This window comes from Colletotrichum orchidophilum, assembly GCF_001831195.1.
Source record: "Colletotrichum orchidophilum strain IMI 309357 chromosome Unknown Scaffold_60.1, whole genome shotgun sequence".
NCBI classification, from domain to species: Eukaryota; Fungi; Ascomycota; class Sordariomycetes; order Glomerellales; family Glomerellaceae; genus Colletotrichum; species Colletotrichum orchidophilum.
Window position 1 is genome coordinate 256,386 of NW_019173016.1, and position 19,036 is coordinate 275,421.

General features: G+C 52.6%; 7 protein-coding genes across 7 annotated transcripts; 3 read left to right on the top strand and 4 right to left on the bottom strand.

The window, feature by feature from the left end:
* Positions 1-262: 262 nt before the first annotated feature.
* On the top strand, positions 263-1,619 carry CORC01_07521 (RF-1 domain-containing protein; the record flags this gene model as incomplete). The annotated part of the gene is made up of 2 exons (XM_022619157.1): positions 263-350; positions 427-1,619. 2 exons carry the CDS (start codon positions 263-265, stop codon positions 1,617-1,619), a joined length of 1,281 nt encoding a protein of 426 aa, XP_022474422.1.
* Positions 1,620-2,489: 870 nt separating this feature from the next.
* On the bottom strand, positions 2,490-3,203 carry CORC01_07522 (PRELI-like family protein; the record flags this gene model as incomplete). The annotated part of the gene is made up of 1 exon (XM_022619158.1): positions 2,490-3,203. The coding sequence occupies one exon, from the start codon at positions 3,201-3,203 to the stop codon at positions 2,490-2,492; it is 714 nt and encodes a 237-aa protein (XP_022474423.1).
* Positions 3,204-4,786: 1,583 nt separating this feature from the next.
* Positions 4,787-6,073, bottom strand: CORC01_07523 (F-box domain-containing protein; the record flags this gene model as incomplete). Its single annotated transcript, XM_022619159.1, has 1 exon — positions 4,787-6,073. One exon carries the CDS (start codon positions 6,071-6,073, stop codon positions 4,787-4,789), a length of 1,287 nt encoding a protein of 428 aa, XP_022474424.1.
* A 1,623-nt stretch (positions 6,074-7,696) lies between these two features.
* Positions 7,697-9,098, top strand: CORC01_07524 (5-methyltetrahydropteroyltriglutamate-homocysteine methyltransferase; the record flags this gene model as incomplete). The annotated part of the gene is made up of 3 exons (XM_022619160.1): positions 7,697-8,066; positions 8,129-8,443; positions 8,536-9,098. The coding sequence occupies 3 exons, from the start codon at positions 7,697-7,699 to the stop codon at positions 9,096-9,098; spliced, it is 1,248 nt and encodes a 415-aa protein (XP_022474425.1).
* A 451-nt stretch (positions 9,099-9,549) lies between these two features.
* CORC01_07525 (dynactin Arp1 p25 subunit) lies at positions 9,550-10,322 on the bottom strand (the record flags this gene model as incomplete). The annotated part of the gene is made up of 3 exons (XM_022619161.1): positions 9,550-9,868; positions 9,969-10,198; positions 10,284-10,322. The coding sequence occupies 3 exons, from the start codon at positions 10,320-10,322 to the stop codon at positions 9,550-9,552; spliced, it is 588 nt and encodes a 195-aa protein (XP_022474426.1).
* Positions 10,323-11,906: 1,584 nt separating this feature from the next.
* On the bottom strand, positions 11,907-15,078 carry CORC01_07526 (uncharacterized protein; the record flags this gene model as incomplete). The annotated part of the gene is made up of 5 exons (XM_022619162.1): positions 11,907-12,208; positions 12,305-12,615; positions 13,233-13,242; positions 13,956-14,319; positions 14,437-15,078. The coding sequence occupies 5 exons, from the start codon at positions 15,076-15,078 to the stop codon at positions 11,907-11,909; spliced, it is 1,629 nt and encodes a 542-aa protein (XP_022474427.1).
* Positions 15,079-16,431: 1,353 nt separating this feature from the next.
* On the top strand, positions 16,432-17,386 carry CORC01_07527 (metalloprotease 1; the record flags this gene model as incomplete). Its single annotated transcript, XM_022619163.1, has 2 exons — positions 16,432-17,240; positions 17,302-17,386. 2 exons carry the CDS (start codon positions 16,432-16,434, stop codon positions 17,384-17,386), a joined length of 894 nt encoding a protein of 297 aa, XP_022474428.1.
* Between the last annotated feature and the right edge of the window lie 1,650 nt (positions 17,387-19,036).

The following is a 19,036-nucleotide window of genomic DNA, read 5'->3' on the forward strand; positions in this document are numbered from 1 at the left end:
TTTGTATCGAAGCTCTGGGCCATCCCAAGCTTTTTTTGACCACCACCTCCCAAAAAAAAAAAAAAAAAAAAAAACACCCACCTCCCCCCCACCCCCCCCCCCCCCCCCACCCCCCCCCCCCCCCACCCCCCCCCCCCCCCCCACCACCCCCCCCCCCCCCCCCCGCCCTCCCCACACCCCCCCCCCCCAAAAAAAAAAAAAAAAAAAAAGTGTCCTGATTCCTACCCATTCCTCTCCCACCAGTCCACCTCGCTGTCCGAGTATGCTCGCGACACCATGGGTGTGTCGTCGTTGCCTGGGAGGGCTCCTGAAGCCAAAAACCACCCAATTCATCCGCCGTGCTAGCTCCGGTAAAGCTCCCATCACCACCACCACCACCCTCAAAAGCGTCTGCGGACCCCAGCTAACAAGGTACCTGCCCGCCAGACACAACCGCGACCCTCCCACCGGCCCTCCTCCAACGAGCCCGTAACCTCGCAACCGAACACGACACCCTTTCCGCGACCCTCGAAGAAGACTACGACTCCAAAACGGCCCGCCGCGTCGGCGAGCTCTCCGGCGTCGTCGCCGCCCTCCGAGAATGGGAAAAGGCGCAGAGCTCCATCGCCGAGCTCGACGGCCTCCTCTTCTCCAAGGATAAAGAGCTCCGCGAAATGGCCGCCGAGGAGCTCCAGGCCACAAACGGCCAGCTCAGCTCCCTCTCGCGCAAGCTGTCCGCCTCGCTGACGCCCAAGGACCCCTACGCACACATGCCCTGCCTCCTCGAGGTGCGCCCGGGACCGGGCGGGCTCGAGGGCCGCTTCTTCGCCGACACGCTGTTCAAGATGTACAAGGGCTACTGCGCGCGCAAAGGGCTGCGCGCGACGGTGATCAAGTACGACATGGCCGACGCCGCGGGCGACTCGTCCTCGGCGGCGGGCGAGAGCCCCCTGCAGGAGGCCGTCATCGAGGTCCAGGACCCGGGGGCCTACGACCTCTTCCGGGGCGAGGCGGGCATGCACCGCGTACAACGGATCCCGGCGACGGAGAAGAACGGCCGCGTGCACACGAGCGCCGTGGCCGTGTGGGTCCTGCCGTCGTTCCAGGGGGATGGCGGGGACTCGGAGGACATCAACAACCCGGAGAGCGACTTCTTCATCGACCCGTCTGAGGTCAAGATTGAGACGATGCGGGCGCGGGGCGCGGGCGGGCAGCACGTCAACAAGACCGAGTCGGCGATCCGCATGACGCACATACCGACGGGCACGGTGGTCAGCATGCAGGACTCGCGGTCGCAGTCGCGGAACCGGGACGACGCATGGAAGCTGATCCGGTCGCGCGTCGCGCTGCAGCGGCGCGAGGCCCGGGAGGAGGCGGCGGCGCAGCTGCGGAACTCTGTGCTGTCCAAGCACAAGATTACCCGCGGGGACAAGATCCGCACGTACAACTACAACCAGGACCGCGTGACGGATCACCGGGCGGGTATTGACGTGCATAACCTCCCCGACGTCATTGCCGGCGGGGAGGCGCTGGATAAGATTGTCGACGAGGTCAAGGATTGGCTCGTGTCGGGTGATATCGAGGCCATGATGGCGGACGAGGAGGCTGCCATGGCTGAAGCCAAGAAGGCGCAAAAGTGATGGAGGAACAATTCTTGTACAGAAGTGTACTATACTGTAAACCTACAAGATGAAAATACATTATCAAATCAATAGCGATATTGTCCCAACAAGTGAATGAATGAGCGACTCGGAATACCCTTTGATATCGAGAAGAGGATGTTACTGACTGAGCGGCATTTCGATGCCCAATAAACATTCCAAAAACCTGCCGTCAGCCGTCGCGATTCAGGGCCGTGGGACATCTCAGGAAATATAATGGCGACAGTTCATGTACATAGATGTACATAGGCGGTAACCATCCCAACCTTGAATTGTGTTGTAGATCGCCAAGATCTGGGGCCGCAAGCTTAAATAGGTAGTTCGTGGCTGTGCATCCCCCAGCACCGACCAAAGCTACATGTCGCCAATTGAGGATTCAAATTATTCGACGGCTTGAGATGTGCCGTCAAGCGAGCTTGATGGAAAGCCGGTCGTCTAGTGGTTCAACTGGCAAGACACAGATATCATTGCACGAGACCAAGTGGGACCACATAGTAAAAGTTCAAAGTTTTTACATGTTTGACTAGATCCGTGCCAAATACAAGAGAGGGGATGTCATACAGAGACGGCATGACAGATGAGTGCAAGAATTTTCCGTGTCCGTCACAATCCATTTTGCCGTGTCCTCCCCGTCCTCCTTAAAAAGCCACAAAGACGCCGCGCTATGGTCATAGAATAATGTACAACAAGTGGGGTGATAGGGGTACAGCGACCTCGGAACGTGACCCGCGGACCGGGCAATGTCGTCAATGGCCCTTCGCGAATGGTATACATGTGTGCTCTCTCTCTCCTCCAGTCCAGGTCACGTTCCGTGGTCCGCATTTTTCGTCGAGCTGGGGGGGATGGCTATCAAGCCAATTGGCGTTCCCGTCTCATCATCTCCAGCACGCCCACGACGCCGTTCTTTCGCAGCCGCTCAAGGACGACACGCATGCCCTCGCGGCTCTTGCCCATCTGGTCTTGCGTCTTGCTCGAGGCAATGCTCTCGATACTGCGCTGCACGCCGCGCGCGCCGATCCCACTCATCCAACCGGGCATCCAGCGGCCTTCCTTTTGCTCCGGCTGCTCGACGGCAGATTGCATCTGATCCTTCTTGCCGCCGCGCAGCCTCTCGCCGAGACGCGATTTGTAGACAAAGGTGGTTGTGACGTCGGTGGCCGCGTCGGCGGTTGCTCCTGCGGGAAGGCGGAAGTCCTGCTTCTCGACGACGGAGAGCACGTTCATGAAGCTGAGATTCTTGCTCTCGGTGCGCATCCAGCCCTCGCGCATGTCGATGACGGAGTTCTCGAGAACGTAGCTCACCTTTTCGCCGGAGCCGCCGCCGGTGATGGATACCGGGAGGAGCTTGAACACGGGTGCGGGCATGCGGGACTTCTTCAGGTGGATGCGGGTCGTGTGCAGCCTGCCCGTCACTGGGTCGATTCGGCTATCGATGGTGTCGGTGCTGAGGACATGGGTGGAGAAGGGGTTGAGTTTGGGAGAGGAGTAGCGGAGGAAGTAGGCGAGCGTGACGGTCGGGAAGGGGTGAGAGTAGGTATGGTTCGTAGTGTGAGAGAGGACCATATTGTCTAGTATTATGTTTGGTTCGATATTTTGTGTAGGTTCAATCGTCGTGACTCGAGTAGTCGATGCGAGAAGGCGCTCACGTTCGTCGGAATGAAGGGGGCGTTGACATTGAGAGCCTCGAGACGGTACCCCAATGCACGTGTTGACTGTTGTTTCGAAGAAGAGGAGAAGAAATTGGAGCTCTGTCCGGAAGCTCGGCCACTAAGGTAGATCGTCGGTTTTTGTCGGAGTCGGGATTTGATGAGCGTAAGTCGTCGCTGCAGTCGTAAATGGTATAAAAGGCGAAAGAATGCGAGAAATGAAGAGAAGGAAGTGGCCGCTGCGGAAGAGGGGGTTATTGGTGATGGGGAGGAGGAGGATATGGGGAGGAGGGGAGGAGAGGGCGGGCGGAATGATGTAGTGCTCGTGCGTGTATCGTTCGATAGATAGGTCGATGATTTTGGAGAAGAAGCTTCCGTCCGCTGCGACTTTCTTTTTGGTCTGGTCCTCCCCCCCGACCCAGCCGTACTGTCCACACCGGGTCTTTCCAGCCACTGAGGGGAGGCGCCAATTGGCTTTGTCTGCAGATGCTGCGGGTCATGATTGGTTGGGAGGTTATTTGCGCCCGCTTTTCGTCAGACGAGCTTGGGCCGTCCGAGTGGCGAAATCACATGATGCGGAGTACACCGAGCTCACCGAGAGCTTGGGGGTGGAACTACCAGTCGTTGTTTTTAGCCTCACCTTTGCCCCACCTAGAACCGCAACCTCAGCTCAAAATGGAAGCTCATAATCTCGTACTAAGACTGTTGACAGCGTCTGCAAATTGCTCCGCTATGGTCTTTCTGAAACACATGCTTCGATGGGGGGAAAATTATGATGTTTAATTCACAGCCACTTGCACCGATTCTCCAGTTGTAATTGCTCCGGAGAGGTTGCGTGATAACATGAGACTTCTGTACGGGACACCCACGGGTAGAAACTTGAGGGGATTTGAGTGAATGTGGAGGGCACAGGGTCTTTATCATACCACCAGAATACATTGGCCCAACGGCCGCGCCGCCATGGCGTGGCGGGAAGCTGCAATGAAAGGTGGATTGAGGTTATTATGCACTGTAACCCAACTTTCCCACATAGCAACAAAGGACAGCCAGCTAGCACGCAATAAGACGAGCAGCGTGGGATCTGTCCAGCGCGAGCACTGCTCACTGTGTTATCCTTCAAGGTTCAGACTGTAGCCAGAACGCTGAAGTTGGAACTATTGACTGCAGTATGGTTCGTTTCCTCATGCATTCGATCTTCGGACTCATCTCTCGGTCTTTTGCGTTCCCGTTCTTTTCGGACATTGTAGGTCTAGCTCGTCAGGGCAATGGATCGTAGCAGAAGTATCACGGATTTCTTTGTTTGGTCGGGCCAAATACTGTCTCGATTTTGCTGCCAATGTCCTATCAAGGCTCGTCTATGGGGTATTTACGTCTCCCATGTAAAGCGAAACGCTAGACACCGGCAGCGCAGCAGTTCCGTTGAACGCCATCCGTCTGAGTTTACCCGGGAGCCTTTTTGCACCTGTAATTAGCAACCTCACCCAACGTATAGTGTTGTGATCAAGATGATCCTGGCGCCACTGACTGAGACATGCCGAGGATCGCGCTGGCGCTCTCCTCGTCTCCCTCCCTCACGAAAACGCCCTCGCTCTCGACCTTCCACCCCTTCACGCCGCTGAACTGCACGAACTGCACCGCCATCTCCCACGCCTCCTTGTCTGCTGCGTCGCCACTCTCAAAGACGCGGAGGTCGAGCCAGGGGCTACCCGGGTCCGGGTCGAAGAGCTCGCGGAAGAGCATCGAGTAGGCCGTGTTCCGCTCCATCCAGAGATCGGCGAGGTCGACGTTGCGCATCTCGTCCGTGTCCTGGAGGATGTCATTTCGGGGCACGAGCTGAACGAAGAGGCGGTCAAGGTGGGGGATGTTCTGGACGAGGGTGTTGAAGTGGCTCGATAGTGGGAAGATGCCGACGTAGGAGAGGTCCCGAATCGAGGGTGAGATCATTGACTCGTCGTTGGGGAACTCTTCCGCTCCCAGCAGAGCGCCGAGAATGGATGGTGGCCGTTTGAGGTAGAATTCGTATGTCTTGTAGACGCGCGTTGAGGACCCTTCGTTGAGTAACAGAGCCTGCCATGGGCGGATGGTGAGCAAATCACAGGGAACGCGCTTCTGATAAGCTTGTTCAGAACCAGAAGCATGGCCGGACGATGCTGTCACTTGCGCCTTGGATTGTGTCTCCTTTATCCTTTTGTCTTTCCGCGAGAGTGACAGAACATGCTGCGGCATGGAGAAGTTCCATGCATCTCCCAGGAAAAGCATGCGCGAAAGCAATTGAGCCAAGACTCGCGGCGAAGCGATCATGGTCAGCCTGGTGGGTTCGATGTGTTCAAAGATTGTTCTCCAGAGCCAGTTGTAGTCTTCGCTGTAAGAGGCTTTGTTGGCGAAGCCAGTCTCCATGAGCGTGGCACTGCTGGTGCCCTCTGATATGCCGCCCATCGCATCCTCGACAAACATTGATAGCGTGTTGACATAGTTGGTTAGACTGTTGGACCTGAGAAAAGATAAGAAGTCGATCGCGGACGCTGGGTCTCCCGTTTCTTCCATGAGCGGCAGCTCGAATCGATCAACCGTCCAGACTACATGGCGGAATAGAAGAGGTAGGACGGCGTCTCGCCATCGCTTGCAAACGAGAGAAGTAGTCTTGAGATCGCGGTCGAAAAAAAGGTTTTGCAGCATGATAAAGCTTGGTTGATCATGGAGCTTTGAGTCTGAAGGCGCAGGTCGGTCCAAATGGGAGAATACCTGGCCTAGGATTTCATTTGGGAGATCGTTGATCGAGGTAGCCATGTTCGCTCGCGTTGTAGCCGAGTCCGTCAAGATCGATTCAAAGACGCAGAGTTTTATTTTCCTTCGGAGAAAGGAAAACTGTCGGAAATTGCCGTCAAGTATCTGTGTCGTCGAAAGAGGCCGACTACAAGGGCCGGAGCGCGATGTTTCACGGGAATATCCAGACCCAGGCAAGTTTCAAGTTCGGATGAAGCGATAAATCTGACGCATCAGAAATTGGGTGATGATCTGCTGATGATTGGAGCTGAGCCCGCGAAATCATTCCATTACTGACTGAGCAGGATCAACGGCATGGAGGTGAAGAATATTGGTAATGCTATGGAAATACTGTTCGAGATGTAGGTTCGAGTAGGTTTCCTGATGGGGCGGCAACATGTCACCGTGAGGTCCGGGACGGTCACCTTCGCCACAATGTACCCCACTTGAGCTCCAGAGATAAGATAACGATAAGAGCTTCAACCAGCTTCCATTACCTTATCTACCTCAAAGCCTCCACGTTCGTTTATGCATCTTCTGTCACCTTCCAATCTGCCATCTGGGTTCATATAAAGGCGCCAGAGGTGCTTGCGGAAGCCGTGACTCTGGCCAAGTTGGTTCCAATCTACGAGAGAAATCAAAGACTTAATCTACCAAAAGCTGACTGGTTTGGACACTGTGGACCCCTTTTCGCGAGTGGCATTGGAACAAGCTGGAGGAGACAAGGCGTCAGGCGATGATGCACTTGGGCTGCACAAACGTCCAGTCAGCATTTACACATCAGGGAGATTATTTGTCGTGCAGAGCCCATATTAATAACAATAGAATGCAGGCTACATGCAACTTTCTTTTCCTCGAACAAAAATCTCGCAACCTCTCTCCACCGCGGCGCTGCTTCGGCGCACGGCCTTAGCTGCGTCTGGAAGAAGCAGACCAATCTCAAGAACCTCACAGCCAGCCACGCGGTTTGCAAAAAAAGAAACACGCATACTTTACAAATACTATTAGTAAGAGCCTACATTCTATACCAATATACCTTCCTACCCATAATCACTAACATTTTAAATATTCAAATAGACATGTTTTTAAAGCTGAGATTAACCATCAAATTTTTAAAATGATTTCAAACCTTCTTTCGCGTCGAGGACTCTCGACGATACCTACTGCACTATTAAGGTTTGCGTGGTTTTTTGCAAACTGCTTGCCAGTCTCCATCACTTAGCTTCAAAGAGTGGCCTTTACTCAAGCGGCCACCGAATGCTACCAAATCCGAGGCCGCCCTGCCCATCTGCCGTCGAGAAGTAGAGGATCAGACCCCCTCGACTAAGCTATGACAAAGGCGGGGAAAGCGGGGATCTTGGAGGTTGGGCAGCTTGGGGGAAGTGGTGATGATGGAACGGGATGACATCGTCCTGGCGGGGATCCAGGGCCGAGAAGCGGACATTGGCTTGCTTGGGGTGGCCGGACACTAGAGGGCACGCTCACTCGCGAGACCTTGTTCAATGGCTGTTCAACCTAGCTTGTCGTTTGGATTTTGCAATGCCGAAGACCCATCCCGTTCCCAACCCCACGCCCCGTCGCGAGTATCAAAGTCTATATATATATACGCCGCGGACAGGAAGTCGTTTCTTCGTGTTCTCGTGAACAATGCAATTCCTCGCTCCGTCTATGCAGAAAGAAGTCATGACGTCCAAGAACCACCAGAGACCGCCCTTCCGCGCGGAGCACATGGGCTCGCTCCTGCGGCCCAAGGCTCTGACCGATAAACGCGTCGCGCTGGACGGGAAGAAGGCCGTCGAGATAGCCGACGACGACGAGCTTAACCGCCTCGAGGAGGAGGGCGTGCGCGAAATCATCAAGACGCAGCTGGACCTCGGCTTTCATGCCATCAATGACGGCGAGTACCGCCGTCACCAGTTCTGGGGTAACTTCTTTCCTGGCCTGGAGGGGTTTGAGGAGGTCGATACACCGAGCTGGGATATCTTTCGCATGTACGTGCCAGATATTGCGGCTTTCAGTAAGTCCTGGGCAGAGAAGTTCCAGCACGGCAGATGGGGAGACTGATGAGTCGACTTGCAGTTGAGAGCGACCATAAGCCTGGCGAGTCCATCGTCTGCACTGGCAAGATTAAGCACAAGGGAAGCACCTATCTGAGAGAATGGGAGTTCCTCAAGAGCAACATCCCTCCGGACAGCGTCAAGGAGGCTAAGCTGACCTTGCCCGCGCCCGAGTGGTATCACCTCCGGTACCAAAAGGGGCACGCGTATCCCAAGGACGTCTACGCCAACGACGAGGAGTACTTCGCCGACATCGCAAAGGCGTACCGCACCGAACTCGAAGTTCTCTACGACCACGGCGTACGCAATGTCACAATCGACGACCCCAACTTGGCTTGTGAGTAAAACCCTCGTCTCTTCAATTTCTCAATCCCAGATCCTCCATGCCACAAGTCGCGTTTGACTAAACATGGTGTTCATTGCCCCCAGACTTCTGCTCGGAAAAGATGCTCCAGGGTTTCAAAGACGCGGGCGAAGATTCGGACGCCCTGTTGCAGTCCTACATCACGCTCTACAACGACGCCATCAGCTCGCGCCCCGCCGACATGCACCTCGGCATCCACCTCTGCCGCGGCAACTTTGCCTACTCTCGGCACTTCTCTGAGGGCGGCTACGACCGCATCGCATCCCGCCTGTTCAACGAGATCAACGCCGACACCTACTTCCTCGAGTACGACACCGACCGCGCTGGCGGGTTCGGGCCCCTGAGGGAGCTGCCCGCGCATAAGAACGTCGTGTTGGGCGTCATCACGTCCAAGTTCCCCGAGCTCGAAGACATTGAAAAGTTGAGGGAGCGCGTGTACCAGGCTGCCGACTTTGTCGCCCAGGGCGCCGGACAGACGCGCGAGGAGGCGTTGAAGAGGATTGGCGTCAGTCCACAGTGCGGGTTTGCGAGTCATCACTTGGGCAACTCGGTCTCGCACCAGGATATGGTTAATAAGTTAAAGCTGGTGAGGCAGCTGGCCGACTCCATCTGGCCCGGCGAGCCTTGAAGGCCTCTTGGAAATTGGATACCTGGCGGCGTTGGGGTGGTCTGCTTGGGAATGCTGGTTGTGTCGGGGTGCATCTTGATCGGCTGTGAAAAGAGATGTGGTGATTACTCAAAACAGGGCGACAAGTCTCAGCAATAGCAATGTAGAACAATCGTACCGAAAGTCTCCGCAACGTGGTGCCCCGATGGAGTCTAAACCGACTAGTGTAAAGTTCCATGGTGGGTGGTAGAGAGGAACTCTTGGCACCCTTCACACTGAGTATGATATGAGGCAATATGAAGTCTTTACTCGAAAAATAGGGGTATCATCTGAGCTCTTAGCTCGACCTACGTGCGCCAAACTCCATTTCTATCAAACGAGCACACGCCATGCTGTCCATCAACTCGCCATGCCTCGCAAGCTTCACCACTACAGCCGTCTCGTAGCTCTCTCAACCTGGGCCCCGACTACCCTACGCAGTCAAGGGCTGCGGGTTATTACCGACCGTCTTGTATAGCTCGCGCAGCTCAAACTCCTCGTGCCCGCCCTCGGGGACCTCACCGACCACGCGCGCGGGCTGGCCCGCGACCACGCTGAAGCTCGGTATGACCATGTTGGGCGGCACGACGGTGCCCTCGAGTATGCGCACGTAGTCCTTTACGATGGCGAACTCGCCAATGACGCAGTCGCGGCCGATGTGTATGTGGGAGCCGATCGAGGCGGCCTGGATGACGACGTTTTGGCCGACGAAGACGTGGTCGCCCATGCGGAGGGGCATGTACGTGAAGACCCTGTGGACCGACAGAGTCAGCGGTTATGAAGAGAGAGTGGGCAGGTTCACAAATGTGACCTGGTGTAATGGCACAGCGAGGTGTAAGGACATGTACATACCCTTTGTACATTCGTCCCGGCGGTCGGAGGAGCGCCCCCCTGGAGAGGAAGCAGTATCGGCCGATGGCGACGGCGGTGCTGTTGGCCGGGGCGCCGCCGGCAGAGGGCTGTGCAGAGCGGGCGAGGTCGCCTCGGATCATGACCTCGGGCTGGATGACGGTCTTGCCGCCCAGCATGATGTTCTGCGTCCCGACGAGCGTCGCCTTGCGGGCGACCTTGTTGCCCGTGTCCTGTACGTCGCAGTGGAGTTAGTCGAAGGTCTTGGCACGCGGTCGGTCGGGAGTGGGGATGGATTGGAGGATTGGAGTCACCTACAGTCTCAATGTAGTCTCCTTTTGCCGGTCTGCGCGACATGGTGTGCTGTTGGTGCGAGCAATCGGAAGGGACATTTGCTCTTTGAAGCCGGTATGGTTGTGATGCTGGTGTTCGCGTGCCGGCGCGTGGGGGTCGGGTGTGACCTTAGTTGGAGCTTCGGCGGGTCAGTGCGGGGGGCCGCCGGCTGATGATTGATCATAGGGGTTCCTTCATTCTAGGTTGTTCGGACGGGGACCGGGCGGCGCTGCATTGCAAAGTGAACGTTCCGATTCGATTTGCGGTTCTGATTTACGGGTACACTACAGACACACAGACATCGCCAATTCAATTGAGAACATGTGCACTTGCTGCTCATGTTTGTTGGACATTTGTAGTACTACGCGTTTGACTGTGTTACGTGCAGCTGACAAACGACACGCAGAGTGAGTGAGTGAGGGTGGTTTGCTGTTAAGTCGAGGGAGGATGGTGTCTAATTTGATACTAAATGAACAAGAACTTTTCTTAAACTTTAAGCTTGGCCAATCAATTAAACTGCGATGTCCGACAATGAGCACATGTTTGTGTAAAGAAATGTCATAGAACCAATCAATGCTCTCTCTCTCTCTCTCTATATATAGATTTACAACGAGATTTATATACAATATTCGTCGTAACAATACCTACCTACTTACTTACTTACTCATTGACTCAGTCAGAAGAAACATTGCCTGCCATAAACAAAGCTCCCAAGTGAGTAAGTAGTAGGGTGAGTAACAAGTCGTGATCTACAAAGAGATGAACAACCAAGCACTCTATTTATTCGCTGCCGAATATTTGGGTTTATCATACATAAATAAGTCAGGAAAGGAAGTAAGTGAATCCGTTCTTTCAACAAGGAAAGGCATGTTGGAGGGGCAAAAAGCAAAGATGCGGCCAGTGTGGATTGAACACACGACCTTCAGATTGATTGATTGAAGTTATTCAAGTGCTCTTTCGAGACCCGCTTCAGTCTGACGCTCTCCCAACTGAGCTATGTCCGCCGCTCATCTTCTGAGGTGGGTCCTGACGCTGGGATTACTTGATCCTATGCGCAAACAGTGGTACCACATGCTACGGGCACTGAGAGAGCTATTTCTGATGACAATGCGCAGATGTGTTCTTCCTGTGCGGCGAAATGTAAGCTGGAATTCTTTGAACTACGGAGTTTGCAGGCACAAACACTATTCCCCCTCAGAAGAAATAGACATCTAGAGGAGAAATCAGACTGTCTGATGGCAGAAGCAATCCATCCCCGTCAATGTCATACACCAAGCTCCCAGCAGTTTGACTTCTGGAAAGCGGTAGACGAGTACAGCCCGTGATACCAAACTGCCGCATACTTACAGGTATCGTCGAACATATCTTTCCTCTCTTTCCATGTCTTGGCCAATGATTCAATCGCTCAGTGTTGGCGACAGCATGGAAGGCGCAAACTATCACACGAGTCTGATCAACATACATTGGATGAGCACCTAAAATTCAGATTAAACGTTTCGAGATCTTGAAGTGGTCAACAAGGAGAAGGACTCTACCGGTATGACAAACATCGGACTTGCCCATAGCCCACAGGTCACTGTCCTGGCACAAGTTGTGACCATGCTTGCACTAAGCTATACCTTTCAACACGAACTTGCGTGAACTTAGAGCCTGGAGCTTCAACCTAGAATCTGAGTCAATTATTTCCTTCGTCTTCCTGCTCCGAGACCGGGTAAAATTCCATGGGTCATCGCCCGTCCTCGCATCCTCGCGCCTCTCCCAGTCCGGCAGATCTTCACCAAGTCTTGGATCCTCTTTGGTCGCCTCGTCCGCGGTCACTGAGAAGAAATGCATGGAATCAAAAAACCCCGAATCCCTAGCCATGCGTACCCGCCAACCATCCGGTAAGGCGCCGAGCAGGGCCTCCGTGTCTATCAGGCCGTGAGTGTACGTTGCTCCTACGATCCTGCACCGTCGAATTTTCGAAGTGGACGAACGATCTGAGCGGACCAGCAAGGACGACGTACAGACCAGCAGGGCTACGAGCTTTTCTCCGATCTCCGGCCGCGCGTGAGACGTCGCCATGTATCCCTTGTCCGTCTTGATAAAGTAAAGATGCTGCAAACGAATGAAATTTAGCGACTCGTGGGAGACCACGTCGCCCTCAGGATTAATGAACTCCCTGCCACGGAGGCCTGCCGCTTCGGGTACTGTGAGAAGGCTGTTAGACTGCGGCCACGTGCTCACCTGGAAGAATCTTTCGACTGGCACCGTAGCAGTTTCTGTGAATACAATCTTGTCAGCTTCGATTGCCTGCTCTATTTCCAGCATCTCATATCTGGTGAAGTAGTGAGACAGCATGATCTAGAACACAACTTAGGCACTGAGGGTGTAAGAATCGTCTAGATAGACTATCCAAAAAAGGGGGAAGCATGCAGTTGAGATGGCCAATCCTGCATATTGGCAACGTGGCATGTTGTGTCCTTGTGTTTCCAATGCGTGGTCGACGTAAGTGTAGAGAGTAGCGACTCCAAATGCAAAAGTAACGACATAAGCAACAGCCAAAGTGCCGATTCAGACAGGCGCGTTGAGAACATTTTAACAGTCCATCTGACTGCCTATGCAAAGCTTTCAAGTAAACCCTTGATCTAATATTAACTTCCTAGTGAGGCACTGCAAAGAGACCCACAGAAGCTAGCGTTTGGTAGTAGCTCCTTGATCCTCGACACAGAGTCGCAGACATGACTTTCCCCAGAGTGTGTGCACTAGTAGCACCTCATAGTGATGACCTCAACACCGACTTGATGATTTATTAAGGGCAGTGAGCCACACTTAAAAGCCTAGGGCCATTTTTCGTGCATCTTTGTCCCATCTTTCCCAAGCAGCTTCCCAATAAACAGGAGAGTTGGACGCGGCTCCTGATTACTTGGCATTTGCCTATGGCATTGCATTTACCCTGTTGAGCCTATGAAAAATTAATCATGTGCATTAGTGAATGACTCATAAGGGGATCGCGAAGATGGCGCCTTACCAGAGCGGTGGTTGTAAGACCGAGCATTACAGCAACGAGGAGTTTGTTGATTTGCATGCTGAAGTCTTGCAAGGCTAAAGGAAGCTCAGATGACGTTGACCCTGTCGAGCTTGACCGACTACCTACTGAGGTACTTACTCAGAGGTCCTTAAATATTGCGGTGAAAAAGGACTTGGCAAGCATCAATAAGAGAATTGCAGCTCGGAAAGTACCGACGACTTTGTGTTTAGAGACCTGGTCCACTCAATTTATTCATGATTCAGAATCCTAGTTAGAGTTTATACTCGTTGGGGCATAGCCATTGAGCTATAATTGGCGACTTTAACAAACTTTCTTGTTTCCACGTCGTATTTTTTTTTGATAATGAGTGGATGTAAGCCTTCATCCAGTTCGGCTCAAGACGCAACGTACCAAGTTAAATGTTTACAGTCCGGTACAGCTTACAAACGCAAACAAGAGGAAATTATTGGAACGAAGCTTACTTCCAATGACAGCCGCGACTTATAAAACTCGACCTGGCTCGATTCTTTCATCTGCAACAGGCCTGTATACCTCCAAAACAGAACTGCTAACTCCAGTGACGAGATTCACATTCGACACCCACAATGAAACTTCACTCCCGCAGGAATCGCCTACAAAATTCTTACCACCCACTTTCAGCAGGTAAACGACCCGCACTTTCTTCAACTGCTTGAGGAAAATGCCATGCATGTTTTTGATCAACCGTTTCCACCGCTCTTTCGGATCTGTGCTACACAGGCTATCGGCAATCAGCATAATGTCGTCCCGTACACGATAGATTCGCCAGTCTCCGGAGCCAGCATCATCGTTCGCGAAGAAGCCGGCAGGTGGTACCGGAATGCTGCCGGGGCCCTTCGAACCTCTGACTGATCCAAAGTCGTGTCCAACGGTCGTCTTGATGAGCATCACCGACATTCTTTGGGCTGTGGTAAAGGGAACGATTGAGCTTCTCTCGAGCCGGAGAGGCTCGGTAGTCTCGACCTCAAGTTTCTGTTGAAGCCGTGTCAGCAGGAGACTTTCCATAAGATGTTCAAGGTTTTCCAGAACTAGTGAATCTCTTTCTAGAACTGCTCAACGACACATATATAGAAGGAAACTAGTCCATACCTTTCCCTGGAAAAGCACAAGGCGTGACTTGTGCAGAGAACGCAAGAGCTCGACTTGTCGATCCATACTAGCCGCCGCAATATACGCTTTCATAAACACCAACTCAATGATGGCAATGCTCCTCAGCGTCACATAGTCCTTCAGCCTCATGGTCGTCGAGTTCTTCAGCACCACAGCGACATAAATGAGGGAGAAGAAGTTGACAAACGGCGTGTCAGACCATACAAACCGACCCGCTCGCCGCAGCGCGAGGATGAACCGCAACCAGCTTCGACGGCACGAGAAGATGGACACCACGAAGCAAAAGCCAAACGTGCAGGCGACGAAAACGTTGAGAACGGTGTCGGAAAGGAACAGGTTCATGGCGATGGCGGAGGCGAGGGACGCGCTCAGCAAAAGCAGGCCCGTGTTGGTGAAGTATAGTTCGGCGAGGTCGCCATCGTTGTCATTGGAGAGGATCGAGGTATAGCCATCTAGGAGAACGGATCGGGAATTTGAGGTCCCATGTCCAAAGTTGCGACGGAAGGGCGCCAGCCTGATGGTGACCGTGAGGACGTTGAGAGTTTCTTTGATGAGGACAGTCAGACAACTATGCAGAAGCAAGGCGCTCGCGAAATTGATATCCTCGTCCCAGGTAATCATATCGAAAAATCCAGACTTTTTGTAAGAGTGAGGTTAAAAGAAAGAAGAAACGGGATCAGGCTGGACGATGACGAGATGCAGGCTGTTGAGGGCTGTGGGATTCTCATCCTTGCACACCCTGCCTTGAAGCGAAGTAGTGAGGCGTCACTCTAAGACACGATCAGTTTCCGTGACCACCAATATCGTTTAACCTGCGTGAAGTAGCCCAATGCTGGAGAGGAAATCTCGAACATGGGGTTTTCTAAGCTGGAATCCGAATTCCTTCACAGCAATAGGACAATAACCACTTCGTCACCACGACTCAAAGATTGTGCGCATCACACGTAGCTGCTGCATTCTGACGAAGTTCAGGTTGGTGGGCTTACAACCAGAATTTCATCTTCAGCCCGGTCTTATTCCCGTACGAAATCGACTTCAACCCGAATTGGTTCCTAGCTTTCCAGTAGTGTACAATATCTTAATGGAGCCTGAAACTATTAACAAATAAGTGGCCAGTGTAAGAAAGACGTTCAGTTCAGGATGTTTTTGTAGTCGCCGGACGACGCTCTCATTGCCCCCAGCCTGCTTTGTGTCATGCCGCCACTGTATGCCTCCCGAACTGGATTGACGACTAATTGAATTTAGTCAATGCAGCGAGCAGAAAGGTAAGATATCCATTGGTTGCGTCGAAGGTTCTTTCTGCTATTCATCCCTCATCAGGTCAATCCCGTGTTGAAGATGTAGAGCAGAGCAGTATCTTTCGATATCCTGAATATAAGCCAACTACACAACGCCGCTTAGATTCCAAGATGTCTATGCAATGAACGTGGGTTGGTTGTCTCTTCAAATTGTGGAACGACCGGCCCCATCAACCTGCATGTAGTTGATGAAGGGTTTAGATCGCAACGAGTTCATCCCTTGTCGCGCTTGATGGTGATCCATGCAAATACTCGCAAAGGCTAGGATCAGCAATAGACGGCTTGAAGGCGATCATGAATGCATAAAAAGGACTAGCAGCACAGCTGATTGTACCGTGTCGATAACTTATTATGGGAAGTGTACTGATCACATCATCTTCGTCAAGCTATCCAATTCGGTTTCATTTCTTGCCACCTTCCCAATAAACAATCCTTGCTACGGGGTGCCAATTAACCACTCCACAATCTATCTTGCGGAGCATACGAAGTAGTTGAACCCCTTGGCAAAGTGGCTACGCGCCTACCCTTCCTTATCCCCCCTATTACCCCGGATCCTACGCAATATTTAGTCAATTTCAGCAGAAACATCGACCGTTGCTGAAAGATTCTGCCTTTGCCAGCTTGAATCCTTGGTACAGTCTTAACCGGGGGAAAACCCGCCAAGCATAGCGTCACGATGCTATTCTCTTTGCTCCTTGGTGCTTCAGTGGTACAGGCATCCCTGCAATCACTGACTTCGTTCTGCGGAACCCCGAATCCCAGCGACGCGCAAATCGCCAGTTCGCACACCGGCAGAGATTTGAGTCACGGGGGCGGCAGCCTCCTCGCCGCCAACATTTCCGTTACCGTCTATCTCCATTCAATCGCTCCGAATGAAACAGCTCTCTTAAGTGTAACCGCCGCCGCCTTCAAAGCTGCAAAACCGACCACGGATGTCAAAACTAACCAAGTATTCCAGCAAGCCACGCTCGAAGAACAGTTCCAGGTTCTGCATGATGTGTATAGCAGATACGGTATCACCATGAAACTAGGCGGCACGTCGCGCACCGCAAACGCGAGCTGGTCGACCGTCACCAACCTAACCGACGAGCTCGCCATGAAATCCGCGCTTCGTCAGGGCAACTACCAGACGCTCAACCTTTACGTGCAAAGCATCTACCCGACCCTGGGCCGCTGCTTCTACCCCGAGGCAGACGCGGTGCCCGGGTCCGAGACGTTCACCTTGGACGGATGCCAGATCGACGTCAGCACGGTTCCCGGCGCCGACTCACCCACGGGAAATGATCGCGGATACATGGCGGTCCACGAAGTCGGACACTGGTTCGGCCTGCCGCACACGTTCCAAGGAGGGTGTCAGGGGACGGATTATGTCGATGATACGCCCGCGCAGGCTACGCCTTCGTGGAACTGCACGGTCGGTCAGGATACGTGCCCCGACTTGCCAGGCCTGGATCCTCTCTACAACTTTATGAATTATCAAGCAGAGTAAGTCTCGCCAACTGAGGACGCGTTGACAAGTTAAACATCCTACTGACGTATTTTGCAGCAATTGCTGGAACGAGTTTACTCCTGGCCAGCTCAAGCGAATGCAGGAGCAGTGGACAACTTTCAGGGCGAATAGCACCGTCTAGGAAAGCTATTTTTTCCCGGGGGGGATTTGAAGCAACGTCAAAGAGATTTGATCGAGAAAGAGTTGCGAATGTTAACAAGGAGCAGATGGATGTGTCAAGCAGGTTACTTACGGCGGTGATGATTTAGAATCTAAAGTGGCATTGATTTTGGGAATCAAGCAATTATGTTATGGATAAATTTGTTCATTCCACTAAATCATTCCGTGCAAAGTTTCTATTTCGGCCCAAGAGCAGAGGCTGTCGCATATGCACGAATCTTGAGCGATGAATACGTTCAAAAGAGACTTCGGTTTTGGAATGCCAGATAATAGCAGACCCCACCCCAAATTCAAAGTATCTAGCAGCAAAGAACTGCAGAAACTGTCATGTCTCCCAACGATTTATATCGTATATGGGAATAATGACACTCATCATACCTAAGGTGGCTGAAGGACGTTGAAGCTTCTCAGTGGGTTCTTATCACAATTTCCTCCATCCTCCCGGGGGGGGGGTTAAAATTGCAGTGCGAAACGGTGAAGTCGTAAATTTTACGACTTTCGGCATTGAAGTCGTAAAATTTACCACTTTGACATTTTTAGGACTAGTGTGGGTTCTTATCACAATTTCCTCCATGCTCCCGGGGGGGGTTAAAATTGCAGTGCGAAACGGTGAAGTCGTAAATTTTACGACTTTCGGCATTAAGTCGTAAAATTTACCACTTTGGCATTTTTGGGACTAGTGTGGGTTCTATATTTAAACTTGTATTCATCATCGCATTTCGGTAGAGGTCCTATTTCCCTGAGCAACGTTCCCCACTCGATTACTGGTAATTGAGTGCGGGTGGCTTCCTACCCGATGCTTGGCGGCAGCCTCCATCATGGAAAACAACTCCAAGTACTAGAAGTGTTAAACAGTAACAGTAGGTAAGCAGTGAAACTTCACGCATAGGTACCCAAGACATTTAAACAAGAAGGTCGAGAACTTTCACAAGGGCACCTTGTGAACCTATTTTAGACATTCTCCCCTCCGCCATCTGCATTATAACTTATGTCTTTGCCGACTGGCAAAAGCCCGTCACTGGAACCTCGAATCCAAGTCCAATCCATAAGGACCTGTTTGATATCCATGAAGTTCTAGCGAGACAAGGCTGGTTTCTGTTGATGATGCCGACAGGCACCCCACGTGGCTACCCGGGCCGGCTTGGTGCGCACCCAGTCGGGTCTTGCAACTCCGGAGCCGATACACAGTCGATTCACGCCCAGGGACTACACCGGCGAGCCATTGGATTTGCCATTGACCATTCGTAGACCACACATCAATCCTGTCACAGGTGTGCCTTACCGCCAACATCATGCTACATGGGGGAAATTGCGATTCCTTGGGGACTGAGAATAATCGATGTAGTCCAAACAAACAAACAAGCTACCGAGGGATCCGAGTCATGTAAGAACTGCTAATTCAGCCCGATCCTCCGATGGCATAAACTGTGTTCGTTCGACCGAGGCTGACCACTCAAGCACCTCTCTATTTGAGTAATGTGACGAGCTAACATTGCTGTCTATTCGATGCCGAGACTGTTTGGAGGCACGGCCAAGAAGACCATTGAGAAAGGATACTCGGGGAAATACGCGACCGGCTCATTGCGAAACCCGACAGGAGCACAAGAAGGCA